The sequence below is a fragment of the Neolamprologus multifasciatus genome, chromosome 9, assembly GCF_963576455.1.
Source record: "Neolamprologus multifasciatus chromosome 9, fNeoMul1.2, whole genome shotgun sequence".
Classification (NCBI taxonomy): domain Eukaryota; kingdom Metazoa; phylum Chordata; class Actinopteri; order Cichliformes; family Cichlidae; genus Neolamprologus; species Neolamprologus multifasciatus.
In genome coordinates this window covers 13,173,027-13,196,958 of record NC_140447.1, presented here as the reverse complement: position 1 = coordinate 13,196,958, position 23,932 = coordinate 13,173,027, and the positions used below count along the sequence as shown (strand labels likewise).

The 23,932-nt window shown below is 41.4% G+C and overlaps 1 protein-coding gene and 1 long non-coding RNA gene across 4 annotated transcripts; one reads left to right on the top strand and one right to left on the bottom strand.

Moving 5' to 3' along the window:
• Window positions 1-38: 38 nt before the first annotated feature.
• LOC146511228 (uncharacterized) lies at window positions 39-12,485 on the bottom strand. Its single transcript, XR_014876190.1, has 3 exons — window positions 12,261-12,485; window positions 11,739-11,829; window positions 39-2,205 (listed from the first exon to the last, which is right to left on the bottom strand). It is a non-coding gene; the product is annotated as an uncharacterized LOC146511228 (long non-coding RNA).
• On the top strand, window positions 12,213-20,387 carry slc35b3 (solute carrier family 35 member B3). 3 transcript variants are annotated; one of them, XM_085173167.1, is made up of 10 exons: window positions 12,213-12,287; window positions 13,716-13,952; window positions 14,125-14,246; window positions 14,364-14,518; window positions 17,021-17,128; window positions 17,499-17,596; window positions 17,742-17,834; window positions 18,102-18,213; window positions 18,455-18,524; window positions 19,364-20,387. In XM_085173167.1, the coding sequence occupies exons 1-10, from the start codon at window positions 12,228-12,230 to the stop codon at window positions 19,512-19,514; spliced, it is 1,206 nt and encodes a 401-aa protein (XP_085029293.1). In that variant the 5' UTR covers window positions 12,213-12,227; the 3' UTR covers window positions 19,515-20,387. The 3 variants fall into 3 exon arrangements, with proteins under 3 accessions (XP_085029293.1, XP_085029294.1, XP_085029295.1); XM_085173168.1 differs by lacking the exon at window positions 12,213-12,287 and adding an exon at window positions 12,600-12,738; XM_085173169.1 differs by lacking the exon at window positions 12,213-12,287 and adding an exon at window positions 12,844-12,959.
• Window positions 20,388-23,932: the final 3,545 nt, after the last annotated feature.

The window sequence follows — 23,932 nt, the reverse complement described above, 5'->3', positions numbered from 1 at the left end:
CCAACAGCCCCCAACAAAATTAATTACATTTGGGGGTCTATTCCCACTATTGGTTTTCCTGTTTTGAAGCTGCATTATAAAGGAACAAATCCCAAGACAAAACAGCCTAGCTAGTTTTTCAATTACAGAGAGAGACGGGCTAAGTTATAAAGGGCTGAAGAAGCACAGGCAGGCATCCATCTATCTATCTCCACATCCGGACAGGGAGTTTCTGGGCCGTCTGATCAGTCAGCAGCACGGACTGCTGAATAATCTCTCCGATACTCTCTCACACACGATGACCTCCCAATTCCTCCCACTCAGAGCAAGTGCTCCAAACAAATGTTCTCCTTTTATTGGTTTTGACTCAGAGATTTTGTTTTATGTGCAGTTAAAAAGGTGATAATTTGTAATCTGGAATAAAACACACACGCAGCTAACAGTGTTGCTTGTAGAAACTCCTCAACAAGTTTAATGGAATCATTTGCTTTAAAGTCTGAAAATTAAAAAAACACCAGAATTAAAAGTGCAGCATTTACGATTTATGACATTATTGTCTCTCATCAGATCATGTTTGATTTTTCACTTTTTCACTGCTGTTGCCATATTATTGAAGCCAACCAACCAACCTTTAATCCCAGTAATAAAAACACTCACAAAGTTCAACATATTTTATTTTATCTACAGTATGAAAAAAATAAATAAATGTGAAAATGTACTTGTGTAACTCCATTATGAATTAAATGTTTAACCATGACTTGAAATACCACAGGAGTCCACGGCCCACGACTGTTAGCGTGTGTTCCCGTGTGAACGTGAACGCTGCCCACCTGAAATCGCTTCGGCGTTGCATTCCGAACAAGTGGATTGCTCGATATGACATATTCATTTCACAAAAGAGGTTAAGCACAGAAAAACTGCGGGGTGCCATGGTGCACATGAAATGGCAAAAAAAAAAAAAAAAAAAAATACTATGGTGCTGAGCGCCTTTCAAAATAAAATGAAAATAAATTTAAGGAGATACATTTTCATCTCATCTTCACAGAGGGAAACAGAGAGCCAGGGCTGCCTCAAAAATAAATGAATGCCTAACAATGTTTTTGATGTCCTATATTTAAATTTGTACGGTTACTTACATTACTCCTACTTGCCTGGTCTTGGAACTAATCCGATTGATATGGAAATGGGGTGCTCTGTTTCATGACAGAGTTGGGGAGAGAGGGAGAGAGAATTCCCAGGTTCGCTCCTACTCAAAATGTGCTGAAAACAGATTTTCACAATCCTGTGGCTTCATGGTATAGGTTATAGGGGATTACACAAACCACTTAAAGCTCTACAATGAGCTGCTCTTTTCAACCAAGAGGAAAAAACAAAAAAAGCACTTCATGCTGGACACACTGTCCACACTGGAGGGGAACAAATTCAATAAATATTGTCATTGTTTGGGGATCCATCCTTTGTCTTATTTTTAATTTTACAAATTTTCTCAAGGGAAAGGCTTCTAAGTTATTTTGCGATAGTAATAAAATAATCAGAAGAACTTTATTGTTTAAAGAAAACATAAAATTTGCTATAATTATGTTTTAATTTATAAAACTAAAATTATGCATCCAAAGCCTAAATTCAATTCAGGAAAAGGTGTAATAATTTGTATTTATTTTCAGCCCAGAATGCAATATGTATAATTATTGTTACACCACTGAGAAGCAGTCAGGTCAGTTCAACAGTTCACCTTCAAATTACACTGATTGGAGGGTTTTGCATTTTAAATTTAGGATTTTTTTAAAGAATAAAATTAATTATCTACATAGTCCCTTTAGGTTCAGAGTTTTAGCACAACTTCAAAAAAAAATGAAAGCTTTTTTTCCCAACACTGTTATAGAAATATTTCATATCTAATGTAAAGTAATAGTTTATTGAAAACGACAAAAAAAGAAAAAATGACTTTTCTACTGCAGCGCTATCTGAAGCCCAGCACCATAAATCACACATGTGGTATGTGGCTACTGTAACAGTACATTCTAACTGGTATCTCCGAGCTTCCTGCTCTCTACCCAGGCACACTCTTATCTGTTGAAAACTCCTCTTTTTATCTTAAACAGCATTTAAAATCATCACTTACCAATTCCCTTCTTTAGCAAAGCACCCATTCGAGCGTGTGTTGTCTGTCATTGGGGTTGAAAATTGGGGAATGGGCTGGAAATTGGAACCATCGAGGATGCCGTCCTGGAAAAAGAGGAAATCAAAGTTAAATGAGATCATGCATGCCAAGAGAATGTTTAACCAAAGGGCAAAAAGGAAGCTGGAGATAACAGAGAAGAGAAAACCGCTTAATGTTGTGTTGCTGCAGTCTGCCCGGAGTCGTGCATGCTTTTGTGTGTGTGTATGTGTGTGTGTGTGTGTGTAGAGGAGTGTCAGTTGTCAATATACATTTATGCAGTTATTTTATGGATCTACACATTCTAAGTAAACATATTCACGCACATATATATTCCATGACTATGAACCCTTGTGTGCATGTTCGCCTTCCTGCATGTGAACACGTGCGTGTATTTTCACAACAACTGACATTTTCACTGAGCGTGCCCATCCGCAGGTGTGCACACAGGTGATGACGAGCTGTGCAAAAGTTTATTATAATGGAGCGTCTGGAAAAAAAATGTTTGAAGTGGTGCACCGCAAACAATTAATCTTGTGCCTGTGACTGCACTCTGTCCCGGCGATGCAGATTTCTCATGACAAGTTCGCTTCAAAAGACTGGAATCCTGCCCCACCCAGTGCACCTATGGTGAGATGATAGACAGGCGATTTTGTTTTAACACGAGAGGACAAGAGAGCATCTGGAGCGTATACATTTATGGTGACTAGGAGGGTGGGGCGCGTGGGTGTGGGTCCTCTTAAGTCCTGCATTAGACACCGATCGAACACTTACAAACTATTACACAGATGGAAAAATACGAGTATATTTTCACTTCAACCTTAAGATAAAGATGTTGCTAAACTGACAGGAACCGAGCAAACAGCAGGGGTGTGTGCAAAAAAAATTAGAGGAAATACTAGCATGAACGTATGCACTCTATACTGCTATCTATCATCAAAAGATAACAAAGGAAGCCATGAAACCATTTCAGTAAAATCACTGATTATCTGATGTTGGATTAAAATGACGTTTATCGCAAGAGCCGTGGATCCTCTTTTATCTGACAGTGGCCTCTCTCGGCTGACATCTAATCTTTGCACCTTCTTCACTGATGGAATCGGGGGATCTCTGCGAGTCGTCCGCAACAGACAGGCCGGAATGGCGCATGTCTGGATCGTGTTTATTCAATTTAACTGAGCATTTATCCTCCCAGGTACCATCGCCAGTCTGTTCCCTGTGTGCGTAAGCTAAAGAAAGCAGAGCGATCATAAGAAAGAGAGATGACAGGAGCAAAGTTTCCAGTTCGTGAGCCGAGTTGAGAAGAGAGGAAAACATCCAGCCAGCCTGCACATGTCAAGGTCAGAGCAAACGTTCTTCCAAGGAATGAAGGAAGGTGGAGGAAGGAAAAAAAAAAGTTCTCGTTCACATGTACCTTCATGCGGCTGTGATGCGATTAAGAACAAAAGCCCTGATAGGTCTTTTTTGTAAAGTTGCGTTTAACGAAAACTGCCGGACTGACAAAAACCCGACAAAGACTTGAGCAACTTTATGCTCAAGTCTATAAGAGGTTCTTATAAACTAACCAAGTATTTTTTTTTAAAAATCACAATAATAAAAAACTTGAAGTTGTCAATTTTACGCATGGTGATGTCATGTGAACAGAATACCTGTGGGTGTGTGCCATCTTTTCACTGAATCATTTGGCTCTCTGCTTTATTTCTTAATTCTCGCTGCCATGAAACACTTCAGAAAGAATATCAACCCAGGAGCGATATTTTCTGCAAGCAAAAACTAGTTCAAAGACATTTTTTCCCCTCCTCGCCCCCCTCCTCCTCCTCCTCCCCCAACCCAATCCTCAACTTACTGTCCTGGCATCCAGTCAGTTTCCAATTTGCATTGACTTTTACAAGATTTTATTTTTTTTTTTCTACTGACTTTGTTGCAGCAGTGAAGCCCCCCCGGGGGCCCAGTGGGTCATATAATTATTAGGTACAGAAAATGATAAGCATGTTTTAAAAGGGAAAATTAGCTTTAATTGTGGTGTAGTGTTGCAATGAGAGCATGGAATCACAAAAGTCAAACTTATGAGACTTTTGCATTATTTAAACAATTTAAGTTAACCAATATGCGAGGAGTATGATTTCCAGTGACTCATGAAGTTTCGCTAATACTGCATAATTCAGGTAATTTTATCCATTTTACAACATGACAGCCATCATATCTTGTTTTGGGGGGTGGCTTATGTAGTTTTTTTCTCTTAGATAAATTTATAAATTGCATGAGCACAGACATCAGAGCAAGTAAAAAGAATGCAGACATTGTTTCTGCCAACGTAATCACAATTTTGTAAGCATAAATATTATAATCAAGCATCACAGCTATTTTACAGTGATGTAAATATTCACGACTGTGTAATCTTCCACCTTTTAATGGCGTAATCTTTAGGGGGACTTGGCAGAGCTGCCGTACAATTCTCGTAATGTTAACACACACACAAATCTCTGAGTTTCACCTCACTCTGACTGGTATGTCAGGACCAATCAGAAAACCAGGCCAGAGACTGGAGATAGAAACGAATGTGTAAGGTGTCCTTGGAGTAACCAAAACAACCGCGAGTCCAATTTCCTCCTTTGTCACTTTTTGTAGGCTTTACACTCAACCGGAGCACGAGCTGAGAAAAGAACGTGTTGTCGGCCTGACTGTAACGTTGGCAGTTCTCCTGCTCGTGTGCAAAGCTGACATCCAGCTTCCTGAGTGAAGTCATTTCCTCAGTAGACGTCTTGCGCAAACAGTCTAATATCCAAAGGCCGGTGGGAAGGGGGTGTTCGGGGGGGCGGCAGCTCGTCCTGGCGAGCAAAGAGTGACGGCAAACGCTCACATTTAAATTGAGTTTCGTCCCTTCGTCGCTGAGCACAGATAAGAGATTCAGTAGCCATGGTTAACTGGGAAAATATTATGATAAATGGGCTTTATTACTGTTTTCCCCCATTATTCATGACAATAACAATACAGTGTTCTCTGATGGCATCGGTGCATGTGTCGGCTTGCATCGCTGACAAAAAAAAGCAAGGGCGCTCATTATGGAAACGGTGCTATGATGAATGTGGTAAAGCAACTCAAACTTAATCTAAACTGCATTACATGTTGTTTTGAATATACCTCGCTGATATGCCCATCTTTAATGTACTATCAAGTGCAGGGAGCCGAATTGCTTTAGTCTCCCAAATTCAGAGCGGCAGGGAGGAGAAGGGGAGAGAGCGTGCGCGCGCGAGAGAGAGAAGGGCTTTAAAATACTGTCTGTGAGAAATGCAAAATTTATGAATACCCCCCTCACAACTCAGCTTGATTTATGTGAAATAATAATACACTATTTAATGCTTAAACATAGCTAGGAGCGATCCCTGGCTATCAAGATGTACAATGGAGTAATGGGGCTGGAAGACAAATCACCTTGTGGACTTGTGATGCTTATTTAAAGGTGCTCAGGCAGATATATTAAACTATATGTAATTGTACACTAACTCTGTGCTGTAGGCAGAGGCGGCAAACACAGGAGGAGGCCAGTCATGATGCAGATGGAGTGGTGTAATCAATTTGACTCAAGCATCAGCATCCACAGCAGAAGGGAGGGAGAGAAGAGGAAGAGGGTGGTGGTGGTGGTGGTGTTCGATCAGGGGTTTCACCTTTATTCATGCATCTTTCATGCAACTTTTAAAGAAAGTGTCAAAACTTGTGAAAATGATAAAAAAAAAAAAAAAAACACAATTAGGACTAAATAATAATAATAATTGTTAAAAAACAGATTTTCAGCGTTAGCCCACGTGCACCTGGAGGAGTGATAATAAACTAGAATTACAATCCACACTGGAGCTTTCAGAGGCTGTAGTTGTGTCTAATTTAAGTTGTAGCGCGGGGTGTGTCAGCTTTAAAGAGGAAGACCGGGTTCAAACAGAGCTAGTGGTCACACCGGCTGTGATTTATGATTCACTGATTGCCTCATTTAATTAAAGTAAATGGCAAAAGCCCAAAGCCGGGCCAAATTGTCCTGATCTGATGAATTGGCCCCGTTTTACCACCAAAAGCATGTAGGGTAAATAAACAGGGTAATTACATTGGTAAATGAAGCCTCTGTGAGAGAACCGTGTGGGCTGCGGGTGGCTCACCCAGGATATACGGGGAAGAACAACAGGCGTTTCCAGTAACTTTCTTTTATTGTCTTACCTCTGTCTCTAAAAGCCAGTCATGCCAGCAAAAGAAAAAAAAATAAAACCACACTCTCAAGCACACAGACACCTACAAGAACGCGCGTGCGCACTCTCGCTCGCACTTTCAGCGACACGCAAACCACAACTCTCTCCTCCCACCTCCATCCCGGTGCGTTCATGTACAATTATAGCTACGATGATCCACAGGTGTTGAATTCTTCTGGCAAGCCATAAAACATGATATGCATGATTTGTGCAGTCAGCCAGGTCTGTAATTTCATTCTCCTTTTCTTTCATTTTCCCTTCCTGGGCCACACGATCCATTTTCCTGCTTTATGAGAGTGCAGACACCCAGAGAGACTTTCAGGATGATTACATGCCCCATGCCATGGGGGGTCTGAGGAGCCAACACGCCAGCCTAAGAGCCGTGTCAAACCCGGGTGAAAACATCTATTTGAATAAAGCTATGAATATTTGAACTGCTTGAGGTGCGTTTCATTTATTCTCCTCGACATTAGCACGAGTAAAACTATCAACTTCCAGACAAGCTATATTGGGCGCTTCTAATATATATATATATATATATATATATATATATATATAGTTTAGATCTACTTAAAAATTCAAAATAGACACGTATTATCCACTTTGTCCAGGTACGGAGCGTGCTGTCACAGCAGGAGTGCTGATTTAAGATCGGGACACATGCCCTTGTGGTCCTGTAAGTATCTGGCAAAAAAAAGAAGAAGAAGAAGAAAAAAATCAAGGGTACCTCAGATGGCTCGTGTATTTAAGATATCTGTATACACAGTCAGGCGTCACAGTACGTGGGTTGGTCTGTTGGCAGAGAACTGCGATGTCCTCCAGGGGAAACTAAACAAACTCTCTCTGCTACTTTCACAGCGTTGCCTTAAACGTGATCAGGGTGAGAGGTAGTTCCTCTGCAGAGGACTTATCCAAACACACATGCACACATAGCGCACGGATTATGTTTTAAACACACGCACACCTGCAGTATAAACGCCAAAGGAGGGAAGCTATAAATTGAGTTTGTACATATTAAAACTGAGTCATTATTATAATCCAATCCGAGTTTCACATAAGAGCGCTTCTAATATTACTATGAGGTTTACCGTGGCTTGCCGTTATCATAAACATAATTATAATATCTAAGTAAATAATGGCCTCTCGTGGATTTAGAATTAGGCTGTTAGCAAATGGGAGCATAAACGACACGGAGAGGATTTTGCATATTGCAAAGTTCTGTTGCGTCTGCAAACCTGTCAGATGAGAGAGCTCCTCCAGCTTCAACCCATAAGTAAATAATATTCAGTCATAAAGCGCAGCATTAATCCCGGAGTGTGATTGACATTTCATATCTGTGACAATACTCCAAATAATTAAAAACGGAAATCTTGAAAGGTAATAGCTTCTCAAATCCATTAAGTAGTTAAAGGTTATGAGAAAAAACGGGATTATTGCTCACAGCCAAACTCCTAATTAAATGACACTACGTAATTTGTTTTGCAATCCCTTTCTCTTCATAAGCACAGTGCAGGTTAAATGAATGGGCAATGAAACATGTGTGTCATTTACCGTCACTCTGAGGAGACAAAAAACAATCTATCTGCGCCCCCCGCACCCCACACCCCCACCTCCATTTTCTGTCTGTATGTATTAGAGCAAAAGCGAGTACGGTAGATTGGATAAGCAGACACACAATTCCTGGTAAATTGTTTGCTTAATTACTTTTTCTTTCCTTTTCTTCTAAGCACACTTGCAAAGAGGGATGCTTCCCCCTCCTGGCTGCTCATAAGAAAGTCAGAGATTCCTCGGTCTCTTGTGCCTGCCTTCAGCGGCCCCCGTTAACTCTCTTTTTACCGCTTATGACCTGTACGTGTGGACAGATAAGCCTAAAAACTGCATGTGTGTTTGAATGTTACTGTAAAACCTGGAAAAACACACTGATGTTCAATGTAAGGTTGAACAATGGAAGCGATGCTTCAATTGGATGTTTGACTTCTTGAAAGAAACTTGACCGGGAAAACCGGTGGAAGTCGACCGGTGGAAAAAGGAGGGATGTTTTTTGCTTTTTTGTGGGAACAACTTGAAGAACCAACCTGGTACAGTAGAGGCTATAACTCTGGATCGATGCCTGGGGACTTAATGTATGTCATTCTACTTTAAGTTGAGCCCGGTGTTTATTTTCTCTTCACTCTCAGCTCTCTAAAGGTAAAAAGGTCAAAAAGAAAAAAAAGTATAGCCTTTACAAACAAGATCAGGCATTATTTCTGAATTGTATTGATACAAATGCATGAGTATAAGGTACTGATATGACCCGCTTTAATGGGCCAAAGCCTGAACTTGTTTTTGTGAAAGTTTATCTTCACCCAAACTTTCTGCAAAGTTCTCATCAACTCAAAGCAACTTGTAACTAAAATTATTCTTCTTACACAAAACAGTTGTGTTCTTTATGATTGGACAAGTATGAAGCGCTGGAACTAAAGACGATTTTGGACTTATTTTTTACTAATCCATCATCAAACTGTTGCTGTTTTTTTCTTTTACAAAACATATAAATCCTAACACTTTAGGAGTTGTTGCTTTAACGTGTTCACTGGATGTAAGCTGACACTCTGTCCTCTGATGGTGCAGGCTCATTAAACGGAGATTCTAAGAGATCCGACACACCGTGCCCCTCGTGCCCTCCGATGACAGAGAACAGATGAGGTGAATTTGAAAGGTCCACAACCACCGTGAACCAGTCTGGCCGGTTTGCCTCTGCACTCTGGCAGAGAGGATAGAAGATGGAGCGGTGGTGGTGGTGGGGAGGGTGGTTTGAGAAAAAAATGTAAGAGCAGCAAGCCTAGCAGATCAAAGAAAATAACATGGGAGAGGATATGAGTGCTTTGAGAAGTAATATAGCCGAGATAGCATCTGTTTTCCGTAGCATGCAGGAGGCTTGAGACAAGCCCAGGAAAAAGACAACGGAGAGCGAGTGCACTTTAGCCGAGGATAAGACCAAACACAAATGGGTTATTAAGAAGCCCTCAATGTAATATCTGGCTGACATTAAAGTGTCTCTTTTGAAATGATCCACGGCTGGGCAGAGGGGCTTTTTTATGACACTGATGGTGAATAATAAATAAAATGAAGCACCATTTAAGGGCAGGGTGTTTATATGAGATTATTTTCTCGAAAAAAAAAATTTTTTTTAAAAAATGTCTTTGTTCGGACACTACTGGACAGCTCAGTGTAGCTCAATAAGATATTTTAGTAGCAAAAAGTTCTAAAAGAAACACTTTAAGAGTGTGTTAATTATTAAAATGGACATTTTTAGCCTCTCCTTGCTCCAACTCTGTAATTAACTTTTCATCGTGTGCTTTATCAGGTGTTCGCTGTATCCGTGCAAAACAGTAAACACTCGTAACCCGGTCAGAAAAAGAAAACTGGTGTTTGCCATCGTTTAGGAGAAACTCTGTGACCCAGTTGTCTAGTCTAATTTTTATGGTCGATTTACAATATTAAAAACATTCACAGGTCGCACTCCCACATGAGCCTCCTGAAGATCGAATAATGTCCTTCCTGATCTGTACTGCAAGAGGCCATATTGGATCCAGATTTCACTAGTTCAAAAGTCATTTCATCCCCCCCCCCTTCCCTCTTTCCCTGCTTTATTCCTCTGTCCCTCTCAAGCCTTCCCATTGCCTGCTTTATTTATTGCGGGTCCAGTGGTGTGGTACAAAGCCATTACCCGCGCATATGTACCTTTTTGAATAATCAATAAATAATTATTTTATTATTTAATAGGATCGTATGGGAAAAGGAAATGGGTTTTATTACATAAATCCATCATGCGAGATGAATGGTTGCACTTGTAAAGTTGGACGGGGGGAAGGAAAAGTGGTCGGACAGGCCTTCGCCTGTGCTCGACAACTGTGCATTGCTGAGTGCTTTTCTCCATGCCAGGTTGTAAATATGACATTTTTGTCTCTGTGGGACTGTCGATTGGAGTGCGCGGGGAATGGGATTGTAAATTCAGGGAGATTAATTAACCTTTTACATTTGCGATTCAGCCCTGCATCTTTTTCTGTATATTGTGACCCCTGTGAGCAGAGAGGTGAGAGACCTGGCCGCAGACAGCCCAGGGAGTGTCGACGGCTCATTCCAAATGAGTTATTAACAGAATTTTTTGAAAAGATGGAAAAATTGTAGCCCGGCCATTTAGTGTCATAAAGGCTGGGTTGGCGAGGCGGCAGGGGCCTCCCAGGGACAGGAGGCAATACCATTACAATCAAATCTGAGATGGAAGAGGGATTGAGCTGTCCATTCTGAATTTTTATATTGTCGGAGGGCTGGGGAGGAAATAATGCCATCCTGGAGTGTATTAACCTCTGGCTGGGGAAGGAGGACGGGGGAGCGAGAGAGCGGGAGAGACAGAGAGAAAGGCAGAGGGAAGGATTTGAGATTGGACAGCAGGGAGAAAGGAAGGCTAGATGAGGGAGGAGGGAAATGAAGGGGCAAAAAAAGAGCTTCGTTCCTTATGCCGGGGAAACCAAAGAGGGAGAGGCAGGGATATGAGATGGCCAAGAGACAGAGCCAGAACAGAGGAGGTTGAGGAGGGAATAATGCAATAAGGGGAGGGAAGAGCAAAAGAACTGTGATGCAGAGCAAAGCTTATATGAACATGAAAGCACGGTGAAGGGAGAGAAGAGCTGATGGGAAAATATACTAGGATAAAGGTGGAAGACTGTTGGAATGGTGGAAAGAGGAAATGTAGAAAATCAGGGGGGAAAAGTTGTTGAGGACAATAGAGAATGATTTGACTTGTGAAGCTGTCCTGCATGGTAACAATACTCATATGACACCTAAACATCAGAATGATTACTGCTACAGCTTCAGTATCTCCACCGTTGATACTTAAACTCCATCAAAAATTAACTTAATTCGTCCAGAATGGGAGCAGAAAAATGTTTCTACAGTTAAATATCAAGTAAAGTATCAATAGCAAAAGTGTCGATGGTGGATGACATGCAATCTAAAAGTCCTATGAGTATTCTTATATAAAGCATGAACGTGGAAAGTTAACGATGATCAGAGATCAAAATGGGGATTTAGGGTTGCCAGGTGTTGAGGGACAATTACGTCGGGTTGGGGAAAACTACTGTGTTCTTTTTTAATGCTTTTTTTCAGTGGGTACAGTATGGAAAACGGCAAACACCACGGTTCAAGTCACTTCTACTAAATGCTTTCCTTCAGACAGCTCAAGACGTTATGAAAGAGCTCTGCCTCCACAAACTGACCTCTGGGGACAAATGCTGAACGTGTTTCCTGATGTGATGCACCTTTAATGCCTTAACTGGAGACCAAATTCCCCCCTACTACATGCACTTCAGATCTGATTGATACCTTACCACAGAAGCTGATGTTTGCTCTCAGGAGCTTTGACAGCTGCGTGAAGCTGTCCAAACTAAACCTCCACGGAGTGATGCAGGTGCAGGAACGCTGGAAGAAATGCACAAGGAGATGACCTTGAAGGTGATAGCGGACAAATTAAATTATACTTAAAAAATTAAAATAAAATATAAACCTAGAAATTCTCCCATCTAACTGCAGAATTGGATATTAAAAAAAAGTTTTAAAAAAATTTTAAAGAAAAAAGTAAAAGCTAGCAAAGTTAGAGTTGCAACATAGCATGACATCAAAATAATAAAACACCTCTAGATTATATTTGACTATCCTTTATCCTGGTTGACTTCAACTTTATAGCTGTACATAATTTGACCCTTTTCAAAATAATAGTTTTATCATAAAAATAAATTCTTAAAATTGAAAGTAAAATGAAAACTGACACCTCACACCGTCACTCAGCAGGATTAACCAGAAGAGCTTGTGTGTCACTGATGATGTGGACAGCGACAGGAACAGTACCCTACCTATTCATGATGAACTCCTCTACCCAGGTAAGCTAGCGTATTACAGCCCGTCAGGTTTTTCTCGAATTAAATGCAGCTAATAATTCACTTCTGTTGTGTTTGTGCCGAATCGACACTACGGCACCGACCAATACATTTTTGTTATTTTTACGGGAGCTAAAAAAAACGTGAAACAAGCCACCTGCAGAAGCAGTGCCTGTCTCCGCTGACCAATAGCGGCGCAGTTCAGAGTTCGGAGCCGAGCGGAAGTTGTTGGCTGCTTCTAGCCTGCCATCCCTGCAAATGCATGTATCCTTTAGCAGGCTAGCACGCTTGTAAGCGCATTTTTGGCCTTTTTGTCACTGAGGACCAAAAACGTGAAAATGTTCGGAGTGTGTGAAAGATGAAGCCGAGCGAGTCGAGGGGAATGATTTTCACCGGTGTTGCCTCTGAAACTGGGGATAAGTGCACGTAAAGACACCCGGAAGTGTTGTTGAAGGTAACGAGCTTGCTATTGTAGCTTTCTCTGGGTGAATGATAAAGCTATGTCAGGTGCGAAATGTGTGGCTAACAGCAAACGTGTGGTAAGATGACGATAGCTGTGTCTTTTGATAGTTAATCGTTGCTCTCTGATCAAGTGACAGCCTCCATTCAGTATTCATGGCGTTAGAAACGGGTTGCTTCGTAGCCTAGCTACCGTTACCGGCTATTTAAACAGGGGTGAGAACAGTCTCTTTTTATAATGTTTTTTCATTTAGCACAGCTTTAATGTGGTGGATGCTTTAGTGAATGCTATTCAGTGGTTTTACTCATGGCAGAATATCACTGACCGCAACGTATACTGAGTGGATTTGAGTCAGAGTAGTGATCACTAGCAGTACTCATAGTTTAGAATGAAAAAAAATGAAAAGAAGTCTTTAAAAGCATATGGGGAATCAGTGACATTAATCTGTGCATGCTCAATAACGAAGTATCGAAAATACTGCATCACTAAAACCTGGCCTGGTATTTTCGCTTAAGTGTTTACTGTAAGATCTCTTGTTTGCTTTGCACTGCCTGCAAGGATCGTTTGCATACTCATATAATAGAGAATATGGCTTCATTTAGTCGCACAGTTCCCTTGGTGTAACGTGTTCAACAGGTCTTTCTCTTGATGGCACTGCCACTCTGGTTATTTTTTTTACTGTCATCATAAAAATGACTCAGTGAATGGTCACCATTTCTTACACGAGGTGATGAAAACTCAGCTCCAGGCTTAGTTTATCCGCCCCATCCTTCATTTTCTACTTTGGAATATTAGGTTAGCCTGCCTAATGCTAGTTTCTCAACTGCATGCAGTTTGAAGGGTGTATCAATCTGCATTTCGTATACACAGTAATGATGAAATGCCTCTCTGAGCTCTTTCCCTATCTTCTTATCAAAGCTGCAGAAGCATCATAAAGGAGGAGCATCAAATCTTTCTTTATGTCCCTGCAGCTTCCAGCAGGCGCCGACACAATGAGTGCCAAATATGGCCTGGTGGGCTACAACAGTTCACGGAAGCACATTTCAATCTCCATCCCCTCGTCTACAGAGGTAATGTCACCTCATATAAAGTCTGTGGAGGAGCTGAGGGTTCTGGGGATCAACCTGAGCAGCTTAAGTGCACCCACACAGTTCTTTATTTGTGTGGCTGGAGTCTTCTTCTTTTACCTCATGTATGGATACTTACAGGTAACGGGGATTACAATCCTTCTTACACACACACACACGTATAGTAATACAGTAAAAATGCAGTAATTCCATATGTTATTCAAAGTGATATGTGAATATATTGATTAAATAAAACGGAGACAAGGCTATTAAGGGTGTTTTGTTATGTCTTTATATTCGTCCCTCAATATAGGAGTTAATATTTTCTGTGGAAGGATTCAAGCCCTTTGGTTGGTACCTCACTCTGGTCCAGTTTGGCTTCTACTCCATGTTTGGATTAGTAGAGCTTCAGCTCACACAGGACAAACGCAGAAGGTATGATAGCAGATTATGCTTTGCCCCCCAGAAGACAGCCTTTACTGTAAAACACATTTTGTGTCTGACTTTTTCTTCCTTGTTTTTTTTTTTTCTTCTTCTAAATTTCATCTCCAGGATACCAGGGAAGACCTATATGATTATAGCATTTTTAACAGTGGGCACTATGGGCCTGTCAAATACCTCTTTGGGCTACTTGAACTACCCTACACAGGTCATCTTCAAGTGCTGTAAACTCATCCCAGTCATGATTGGAGGAGTGTTTATACAAGGTCAGCTTCCTATGTTGATACTTATTTATAGTGTGTGCATTGTGTGTATTTTGGTTCCTGCTCTGCAAAGTCTTCATCCTTGCTACTAGATGATCCACGGGCATCAGTATTGCAGCTCTCTGTAGACCAATCCTATGCCTTTCTCATTGTAAAATAATTTGAGGGGATTTCCTGTGTTATGTAAACTGTTCAACAAATTAAAGGAACTATTTTTTGCATTTGGCTAGAGTCAGTATCACTACTGATGACATGAGATGATACCTTGACCCTACAGAGGTTGTACAGTTAGTCCAACTCCTCCAGGATGACACATTAAAACGTTTGATTGCCACAAGGTTTGCTATGCTTCCCAGCACAGTCTTAAAAGCGTGGGTGAGACAGTTACTTTAGGAGAGCTGAACATGACCATAGAATATGCATCCTTTGTGCAGGATGTGCAGAGCTACAAAAAGTGACCTCCAGAAGGCCACTGGTGTGACCAAATAATCGGAAGCAAATTTCATGAGGGTGGCATGAGGGACTGACATCCTCTAGACACCTAGCTTTCTAGATGGGAGCAGAGAGCATGTACTTTGAGTACATGTGACAGATGTGAAAGGGTCTGGATTAACTGTGGAGAACGTCATGGTGCCTGAAACATCATGCAGCATGACTGGTTGGGTGGTGAGTCAGTGATGGTCTGGGGAGGTGAATCCATTGAGGGACGCACAGTCATCTACAGGCTAGTGAGCAGCATCCTGGCTGCCATTAGGTATCAGGATAATATCCTTGGACTATTAGTAGATTCTGTGTTGGTGCAATGGGTCCTTTGGTCCTCTTGGTCCACAACAATGCCCAGCCTCATGCAGTGAGGATTTATAGGCAGGTCCTGGAAGAGTAAGTGATAACATTGACGAATCTCACCTGACCTAAATCCAAGAGAACACCTGTGGGACATTATGTTTCTGTCCATCTTATGCCGCCAAGTTGCACCTGAGATTGTCCAGAAGCTCTGTGATGCAATGGTTCAGAACTGGGAGGGGATCCCCCCCAAGACACCATCCTTCATCTCCATTAGCAGCATTCCCCTGATATTGTCAGGGATGCATACAAGCACATTGGGGCTCCTTTTATTCCTAACACATTATCCAGTCCTATCAGTATTATTTTTTTCCCCACTGGGAATTGGTTTGTTTTCAAAGTTTTCCTTTAACTTTTTTGAATGGTATATTTATTTAGTCTGGTATTTGTTTTTTGGGTTGGCATATAAAAGCTTAATTGGTCTTGTTCAAATGTAAATCAACAGTTAGGGTCAGCTTAAAGGTTCCTGCTTTCAGGAGATCCCCTCAGAGCATGAACCTGTTACTGTAATCTCTTAAGTTTTCATCATTTCAACAAAACTGTAATCGTACATGTAGCTCAAATCTGTTGGCACATGAGGTAACAGTCTTTTCAAAATAACTGAAAATGAAGGGGTTTTTTTATTATTCAGAATATAATAAAAGTGAATGTTACATCATCATTTACAGGGGGGGAAAAAGTAGATTCATTTTTTCACCTCATTTCATTCATCACATATTTCCTTTGAAGCAGTGACCACCTTTCAACTTTCAGTGCATCCTTTTCATCCGCGTCTGTTGTTTTCTGTCGTGAGGGCCCGGTCGGCAGTACGTGCAGTTTCTTCCCCACTCTTACTTCTGTCTGTCCTTTCATCCTCACACTGGCCTTCACAAGGTTCAACGTCCTGAACGTGAGAAGGGTTTCGTGCATTTTTTTTTATTTCTTATATTCTTTTTTTCATCCGCCTCCTTGCGTCTCTCTGGATGAATAGATGTGAGGACCACGGTCCCTCAAGGGGGTCGAGTGGAAAACAGAATTTGTACACTCCAAATGCAAAGAGGAAAGAAAATGAGAGAGAGGGATGGATGAACGGATGGATGGAGGGATGGAGGCAGGGGTGTGGGGGTGCATCTGATGTGAGGCCCTTCAAAGACGAGTCAGGGAATCAAAGCCAACCACAACCTGATGCCACGTCCCCCTGTCAACCTCAAGGCATCCATCCGTCAGCCTGTTTTTGAAAGACTCCTTCATCCTGTTGTTTTATTTCCCCCCACGTTTTTTTCATTTTCACAGTTTTTTTTTTCCTTTTTCATTCTTGCATGCACAGCCCAAGAAACTTTGCAACGGATATTGTTCACAACTCAAAAACTTTCTTTAGTGATGTTTTTTTTACTTCAGTCCAATGTCAACTTCTGTTTATTAAAGGTGGGTCGTCATCTTTCAAAGATTTCTTTGTAAGCTGTGCTTGAGGGGAAACTCTCTCAGTTTGGTTTATTGTGCCTGGGATGTTTTAAAGTGTTACACATATCATACATTAAAGTGTAGATTTCATGCTGGTGTAGTTTTAAAAACTTTAAAACTACACCAGCATGAAATCTAAAAGTATAAGAAATGGGTTTAGATTTAAGGCTTGAAAAATAAAAGATATTTTGAATAACATTTTTCTCCATCTTTATGTCCCAGGTAAACGCTATAATGTGGCTGATGTGTCTGCTGCTCTCTGCATGAGTCTGGGACTCATCTGGTTTACCCTAGCAGACAGCAAAGTGGCCCCCAACTTCAATGTCACAGGTATTTCCTTTGAGATCCACCTGCAAACTCAGATGGTTTTCGAACAGAGGCTCCTATACAAATACAGAGATGTTGGATGAGTACATTAAAGTACATTAAAGACACTGTATATATGACTGTACAGCTCCATAATGTAGCTGCTGACGTCTGTCACAGGTTCTTTCCCTTTTACTCTTGGATCATTGAATTGTGGCTGGAAACTTTTATTTTAGTGCATAAAATGTCTATTTGTGCTCAATGAACTTCTAGAATAATATTATAATATATTTAGTTAAAGCACCTTGAGGCGTCTGTTTGAAATTGAGTAGTTTGTTAATGTTTCCCCTTCTTTGCCCTGAATGGTTACATGTGCATGTTTCTGTGCACGCAGGTGTCCTTCTCATCTCCCTGGCACTGTGTGCAGATGCTGCCATTGGAAACGTGCAAGAGAAAGCCATGAAACTCCATAACGGCTCCAACTCTGAAATGGTACACTAGTGAAATAATATAAATCCAAAGGCATTTTGATAGGATCACACATTGTTGGAGAAAAATCCAGAATGCTTTGGTTGATGGTGTGATTGGAAGTACTTCTGTTCTATGTTGTGGTAATGCCGCATTTTGTCGCTCACAGGTGCTGTACTCATACTCCATTGGTTTTGTCTACATACTGGTGGGCCTGCTGTGTGTTGGTGGGCTGGGACCAGCTGTAGCATTCTGCTCAGAGGTGAATATACCTGAAGATGATGTCATTACACATTCCTAGCTTTTAGTGGGGTTGTTTGCTTTATGTTTTCAACCGTTAGCATTGGAAGGAATGTGAAATCAGATCCTTTTAGGACTAATGTGTCAGGATGCTGTTTTTTATATTTCAGCTTTAACCTTGTAGATTGATGATGTTTTGATGTTTTCCAGTAGCACAGGGTTGCAGTTTTTAGTGTTTTTTTCATCTGGACCCTGTTCGTTTATCTGTTCTCTTCTCTTTCCTTCTCAGCATCCCGTGAAGACATATGGTTACGCGTTCTTCTTCTCTCTTACGGGTTATTTTGGGATCTCCTTTGTGCTGGCCTTAATCAAGCTCTTTGGCGCTTTGGTTGCTGTAACAGGTCAGAGTCACAGTTTATAAAGTTTTCCTCAGAATTGTTTTATCTTGTGTGAAAACAGCATTGTTGGCATAAACGGCAAATAGTCATATTTCAGTCAGCCACACAATTATATAGATAAAAAAATTACCACTATCTTAACCCAGGATGTTTGTCTTTTCTTAGTCATATTTTAAAAGTAATTAAGTAAAGAAATGTAACGAGTGTCACTGATGGTAATGCATCTGTGCGGGTTTCTGTGCAGTGACCACTGGGAGGAAGGCCATGACTATCGTACTTTCCTTCATGTTCTTTGCAAAACCCTTCACTTTCCAGTAAGTACCACCACCTTTTGACTTAAAACACTTTCCTCCTAGTTTAAAGTAAGTCTACAGTGTGACCGCTGACCCCCTCTTTTGACTAATAAAAAACTTGATCTGGCTTCTCTGCCCCTGGTTTTTATGTCCTCGGTCCATTTGCAGACCTCGAGTTTTCCTCCGCTCCTTCAGTTTGTCCTTCCCTCTTTTGTTCACCCTCTCACTCGCCCTCTGCGCTGTCAGAGAGTGAATCCGCTGCTCTGTTGTTCAGTGACTCTTGAAAACTGTGTGTGTGTATCACGAAACAGAAAAACTTTTGTGTGTCATCGCAGCCAAATTTATTCTCCCTCCAGCTGGTGTGTGCCCTCACCCTTAACTGGACTCAGTCCCTTTTTATGGCAACAGCTAACACTTTTTAAAACCAAAAAACTGCAGTACTACAGTGTGTTATCAGTAAATGGCAGATTTAACCAAATTTATAAATACTAATTGCATCAATTTCTGAAGAGTTGTATGATATACAACACCTGTATTACACATGGTTTGCATGTGTTTGATAGGGCAGCAGCATTGGTCCATCGTTTCAGCAAAACTCAACTTCACTCAAACTGTCCAAAAAGAAAAAGTTATGTGTTGTTATTTTAACAATGCCCTGTGGATTTTTGTGCATGCAACCCTTTGCCCAGTGTTGCTCATTAGGACAGACTATATCCTTGCATTTCTGTGGAAAGCAGATATTTATCCATTTATTAACCTTTTACATCTTTCAGCTGAAGCCACAAACTTCTCAGGGTGTCGTAAGTCTTCCCACATTAGTTGTATAAAACATCTAACCTCTCCGTCTTTGCCCTCGTCAGGTACATCTGGGGCGGCCTTCTGGTGCTCTTTGGAATTTTTTTGAATGTTTACAGTAAAAACAAGGACAAAATGAAGCTTCCCTCCATCAAGGACCTCAGGAGCTGGCTGCTGGCGGGAAAGAAAGTCCGATTTCTTTCACAAAACGTGTAGGAGACACTCAGAGGTTTGGTGGAAGTCCTGTGCCGACAGACCACTTCTCTCTGCTTCTTCCGGGATGAAATACCCACAGGATGTGCTGAAGCATATGCCAGGCCTCATCACCACTGATGTTGAGCCAAAGATGGGCACACAGGGTTCGACCTCCAATCAGCCTTACAGACAGCTGATAATAATCAAACTGTGGGAGAGGGAGTCGCTGTATTCCATCTGCGTACCAGGACACCGCTGGTTAACCGAAGTGGCACTGTCTGCAGGAAAATGAAGGAACTGTGTTTTAAAAGGGGATCAATGCCTAGTGGGATCTTGTGAAGCAATGCTTCAAAGCCCCACTGAAACTTTTTTTTCCAATGTGTTGCACAACACTGAGGACATGCAGTATGAGACTTTCTAAAGGGAAGCCAGATCATTAGCTCACCAAATTGCACAGTTTTGCACTGGAATTGAGTGAAACACTTTAACCCTCGAGTGGTTGGAGCAAAAATGAAATGTTTGAAAGAACAAGTACAGAGATACGTGGTAATCTGTATCATGTGTGAAATTACTGTCACCCATCTTAAAATAATACATATTGATTTTTTAATAAAGTATATTTGCCCCTGCATGTGCCAGAAAGATGGAAGAAAATGTTTTTCAGGACCTTCTTTATAAAAGTGGCTTTCATAAGTTTTGTTTGTTTGTTTGTTTTGGTTTTCTTGGGGTAATCCATCTGTGACTCGAACCTTCATAATGTGTTATGTGCGATGGTCGCATTTTTGGGAGTCAGTCACTCCTGGACATCAACAGCTGCCATAATTTGCTAACCATATACATTTGGGTCAAAGGGTAAAGCTCTTTTTACAATAAAATATGTATTTAGTAATCACAGTGGTGGTGTTTTCTTTTTCGTTTCTTTTTTTGTCAGCCAGCCCTTATTCTCTCCTTTTGCACCAGTTGAGAGAAGAATTGAAATGTTGCCAAAATGTGTGTGTTTATCCATCCAGTGGCCTTGGGCGTGTTTGATTAGGAGTCCTGAAAAAAGAGAGCGCTGCTAGACGGAAAATAAACAGCAGTCTTCACAGCGCTGAGGCTGTCCTATTCATTTGGATCCATCGTGTGTGTGTGTGTGTGTGTATGTGTGTGTCACATAAATACCAGTTCAGTTTTTCTAAATGATGGCATGATAAAGCTCACACCTGGTTCTTCCTCAGGCAAACCGCTGCTTCCCCTGCAGGGCTATTAAAGCATTTTTGGTCTGTATTTATAATCGGTTTTATTTTTTCCTCTTGTGGTTAAAAAGATTACTTGACTGACATTAGTGCGACTGCCAGTACATTCAGGACAGTGGTGTACTGCTGTTTTTCACACATTCATACAAACACACACCCGTCTCTGAATCTCTGGTTTTAGCTTTATATCTGTGCATCTGGTTTTAATCCAGATTCAGTGTCCAGTCATCACCCCGGAGATCTGTGCTCGTCCGGTCTTATTCACTCAGTATCGTGCTTTTAGCCCCGCTTAACCGCACGGCTCTTTTGATGTAAAGCACTGGATGATGTGAACAATGCTGCTGTCTGTCAGTATTGTGGAAATATTGTGAGGCAAGTGTATCCTTTCATAGAGGTTTTATCATAACGTCTTCTGCACCTGTTCGCTTTCATTGTGCTCCAGACAGGCTCCAAGGAGCTTGATGTTTTTCAGGCCTCATTCAGAACAAATAGACCTCTACAATTTTCACAGTTAATGTGTAGGCTTTTAGTCTAACAATCACATCTGTGCAAACTTTACAAAGTGGTTACACAATGCAGTTGGACTGAGGATCATCCATCCGATCAGATGTTTCCCTCTCATTTAAAAGAATTGCGCCGCAGTAGTGCTCATTTTATCGCCAATGTTGGTAGTGAAACCGTGGCCGTGGCGGTGTTTTAAGTAGCCTACGAACACAGTGAAAATGTTTGAGTCTGTCCCTCATTATCATTTTGTGTTGTACGCGCGTGTCTCCGGCGTGCTGTGAAATGACGGAGACTTGCCAGCTCAGCAGGAGACGGGCTGAGTGTGGCTCTCTCTGTGATCCTAATAGAGGTCCCGATATTACAGTCTCACTTCCAGGCGGGAAACCTAACGCTGGGCCAATTAGTAATTTGGTATTTCATAAAACTTGGCAGCTTGTGTGTGATGACAAACTGACAGAGATCTTCCCTCCTCCGGGGAACCTTTGGTAGTGCAGCAGTACACACACACACACACAAAGGACTACTAAGTTTTCTTCTACAGCAAAATGGCAAGTGTTGCGCAGATTGAGAGCACGTAACTCAATTGGAAAGAGAAAATTACTTTGGATGCTTTCTTGTTTGGCTGTAGATTTGAGTTTCACACAGACCAGAAAATTGGAGGAAAAACATGTTTTTTTCCCCCTTTTCTTTCTTTTTTTTAAAGCCCGCCTTGCTTTAATACTGTCTTTGTATGATTGATGGGCAGCGAAACAGTCCATTAGAGGTTGAGGGGTCATGTTACGGGTTAAAAACATTAGTTTGCCATTACATACATTCGATGTGCGGCGTACAGAACTGCTTTATCGCTATGGGAAAGGCTATTCTCCTCCAGCTCCCTGAAAGGTCATTATGGGATGGGAAAGCCCAGTTGACCCAAGGCAAAGTACATCATTTGTCTTTTAGCACCGAGAGAACACACCTAACGAAGCCGGCTGACCCCTGTTAGAACGGTTAGGTTTTTTTGCCATTTTTCAAAGCCACAGAGGAATTTGCCATCCACCGAAGTCAGCTATTTTATTTTAACTCGTGTACTTTTGCGTTATTTTGTTGTGCTGTCTAGTAATAAGTGAGTTTAGGTGGTTAGTTTTTCTTTAAACGTTGACAGGCTGTTTGAAATTCTAAATTTAAAGCAAACATCCAAGAACAGGAAACTGTTTCATTGTAAGATAAATGCAGCTGCAGTCATCTGGGATACCGCTTTTTTGTCTCTATCCTTTACCCATTTCTTGTTCTTCATTTCACACCCCACACTTCCCAACACACACACACCTGCCAACACACACATCCAACCAACCTCTGCTCTCGCACGGCTGAGGCCTTTCCTAATAAATAATGGGAGGTGTCCGCAGCTCATCATTCCCGCAAATAGGCTGCTATATAATATGCGGTCCACCTCAGATAGGTTGCTATATAATATGTGGTCAGACCGCGGATGGCCACATAGGGGAGCGCTGGAGAGCCATTCATTATGGGTGCTATGTGTCAGTGAGGGCAGTAAGGTGGCGAAGTGAGGGATATGCAGCTGCCCTCACACTGCTATTCACACACAGACACATACCAGATGACACAGTCCCTGTCATCCTGGGTTTAATGGGACACACACTCCCATTGTGCCTGTTATGCCTCTTTTAAAACATGAGAACAACCTGAGGTGGAATAGGCCCTTTCACAGGAGTCATTCTGAGAAGTCTTAGCAGGGTAAACATGGGCGTAACTGGTAAAATGAATCAGTGTGTCGCAGATACCTGTGCTCTAAGACAATCTTAATGGAACAACACCACCACAGTTAATGTTAATTTCTGATGGGACAAGGGCCTGAATAACAGCAGTGTAACAAGATGATATGAAGATGAGATAATATTGAAACTAAAATTCATTGATTTCTAAAAGAAAAATGTATTTTTAAAGGAAACAGTTTAGCATTTGGGGAAGCAGCATATTCTGCTAATAGTGCTCGTGACTGGTAAATGGACTGGCACTTATGTAGTGTCTTTCGACTCAGTTGAATAATCAAAGCATTTTCTTACTGCAAGTCACATTCACACACATGCATTCATATATCTATGCCTACACACTCTCTAACGTTCACACATACTCAGGCTCCGATTGACACCACAGGGGCAACTTGGGGTTCAAGTACCTTGCCCAAGAAAACTTGGCACGCACACCCAAGGAATCACCGACCGTCTGATTGGTAGCATGAATATGAAGCTACAACTAGCAACTAGCTAGCAAGACTCTGCCCCAACTTAACAAAAAAGTGAACTACTAGCACCTTAATGTATAAAAACTTAGACAGTAGATGTGGAATGCAAAGCATGCCTGAAGCTTCATATTATTTCAGTACATTTCCACAACCTCAAGTAGGATTATGTTACTATTTTTGGAAGATCATGCAGTACTTTCCTGTTTTGTCATCAGTGTGAGGTTGCCACAAAGCAGTGGAGTTTTTTTTTTTTCCCTTAATGCGTTTGTAATATCTGCTGTAAGGCAGATATTATCACCTTTGGACGGAGCTGACTAGCTGTTACTGCTCTTTGTGCTAAGCTGACCAGCTGCTGGCTGTAGCTGAAACATAGCCCCAAGGCTGATTCTCAGTAAAAGACCAAATTACATCTCCAAAATTCAAACTTCACCGAATTAGAAATTTAAATGAGCTGA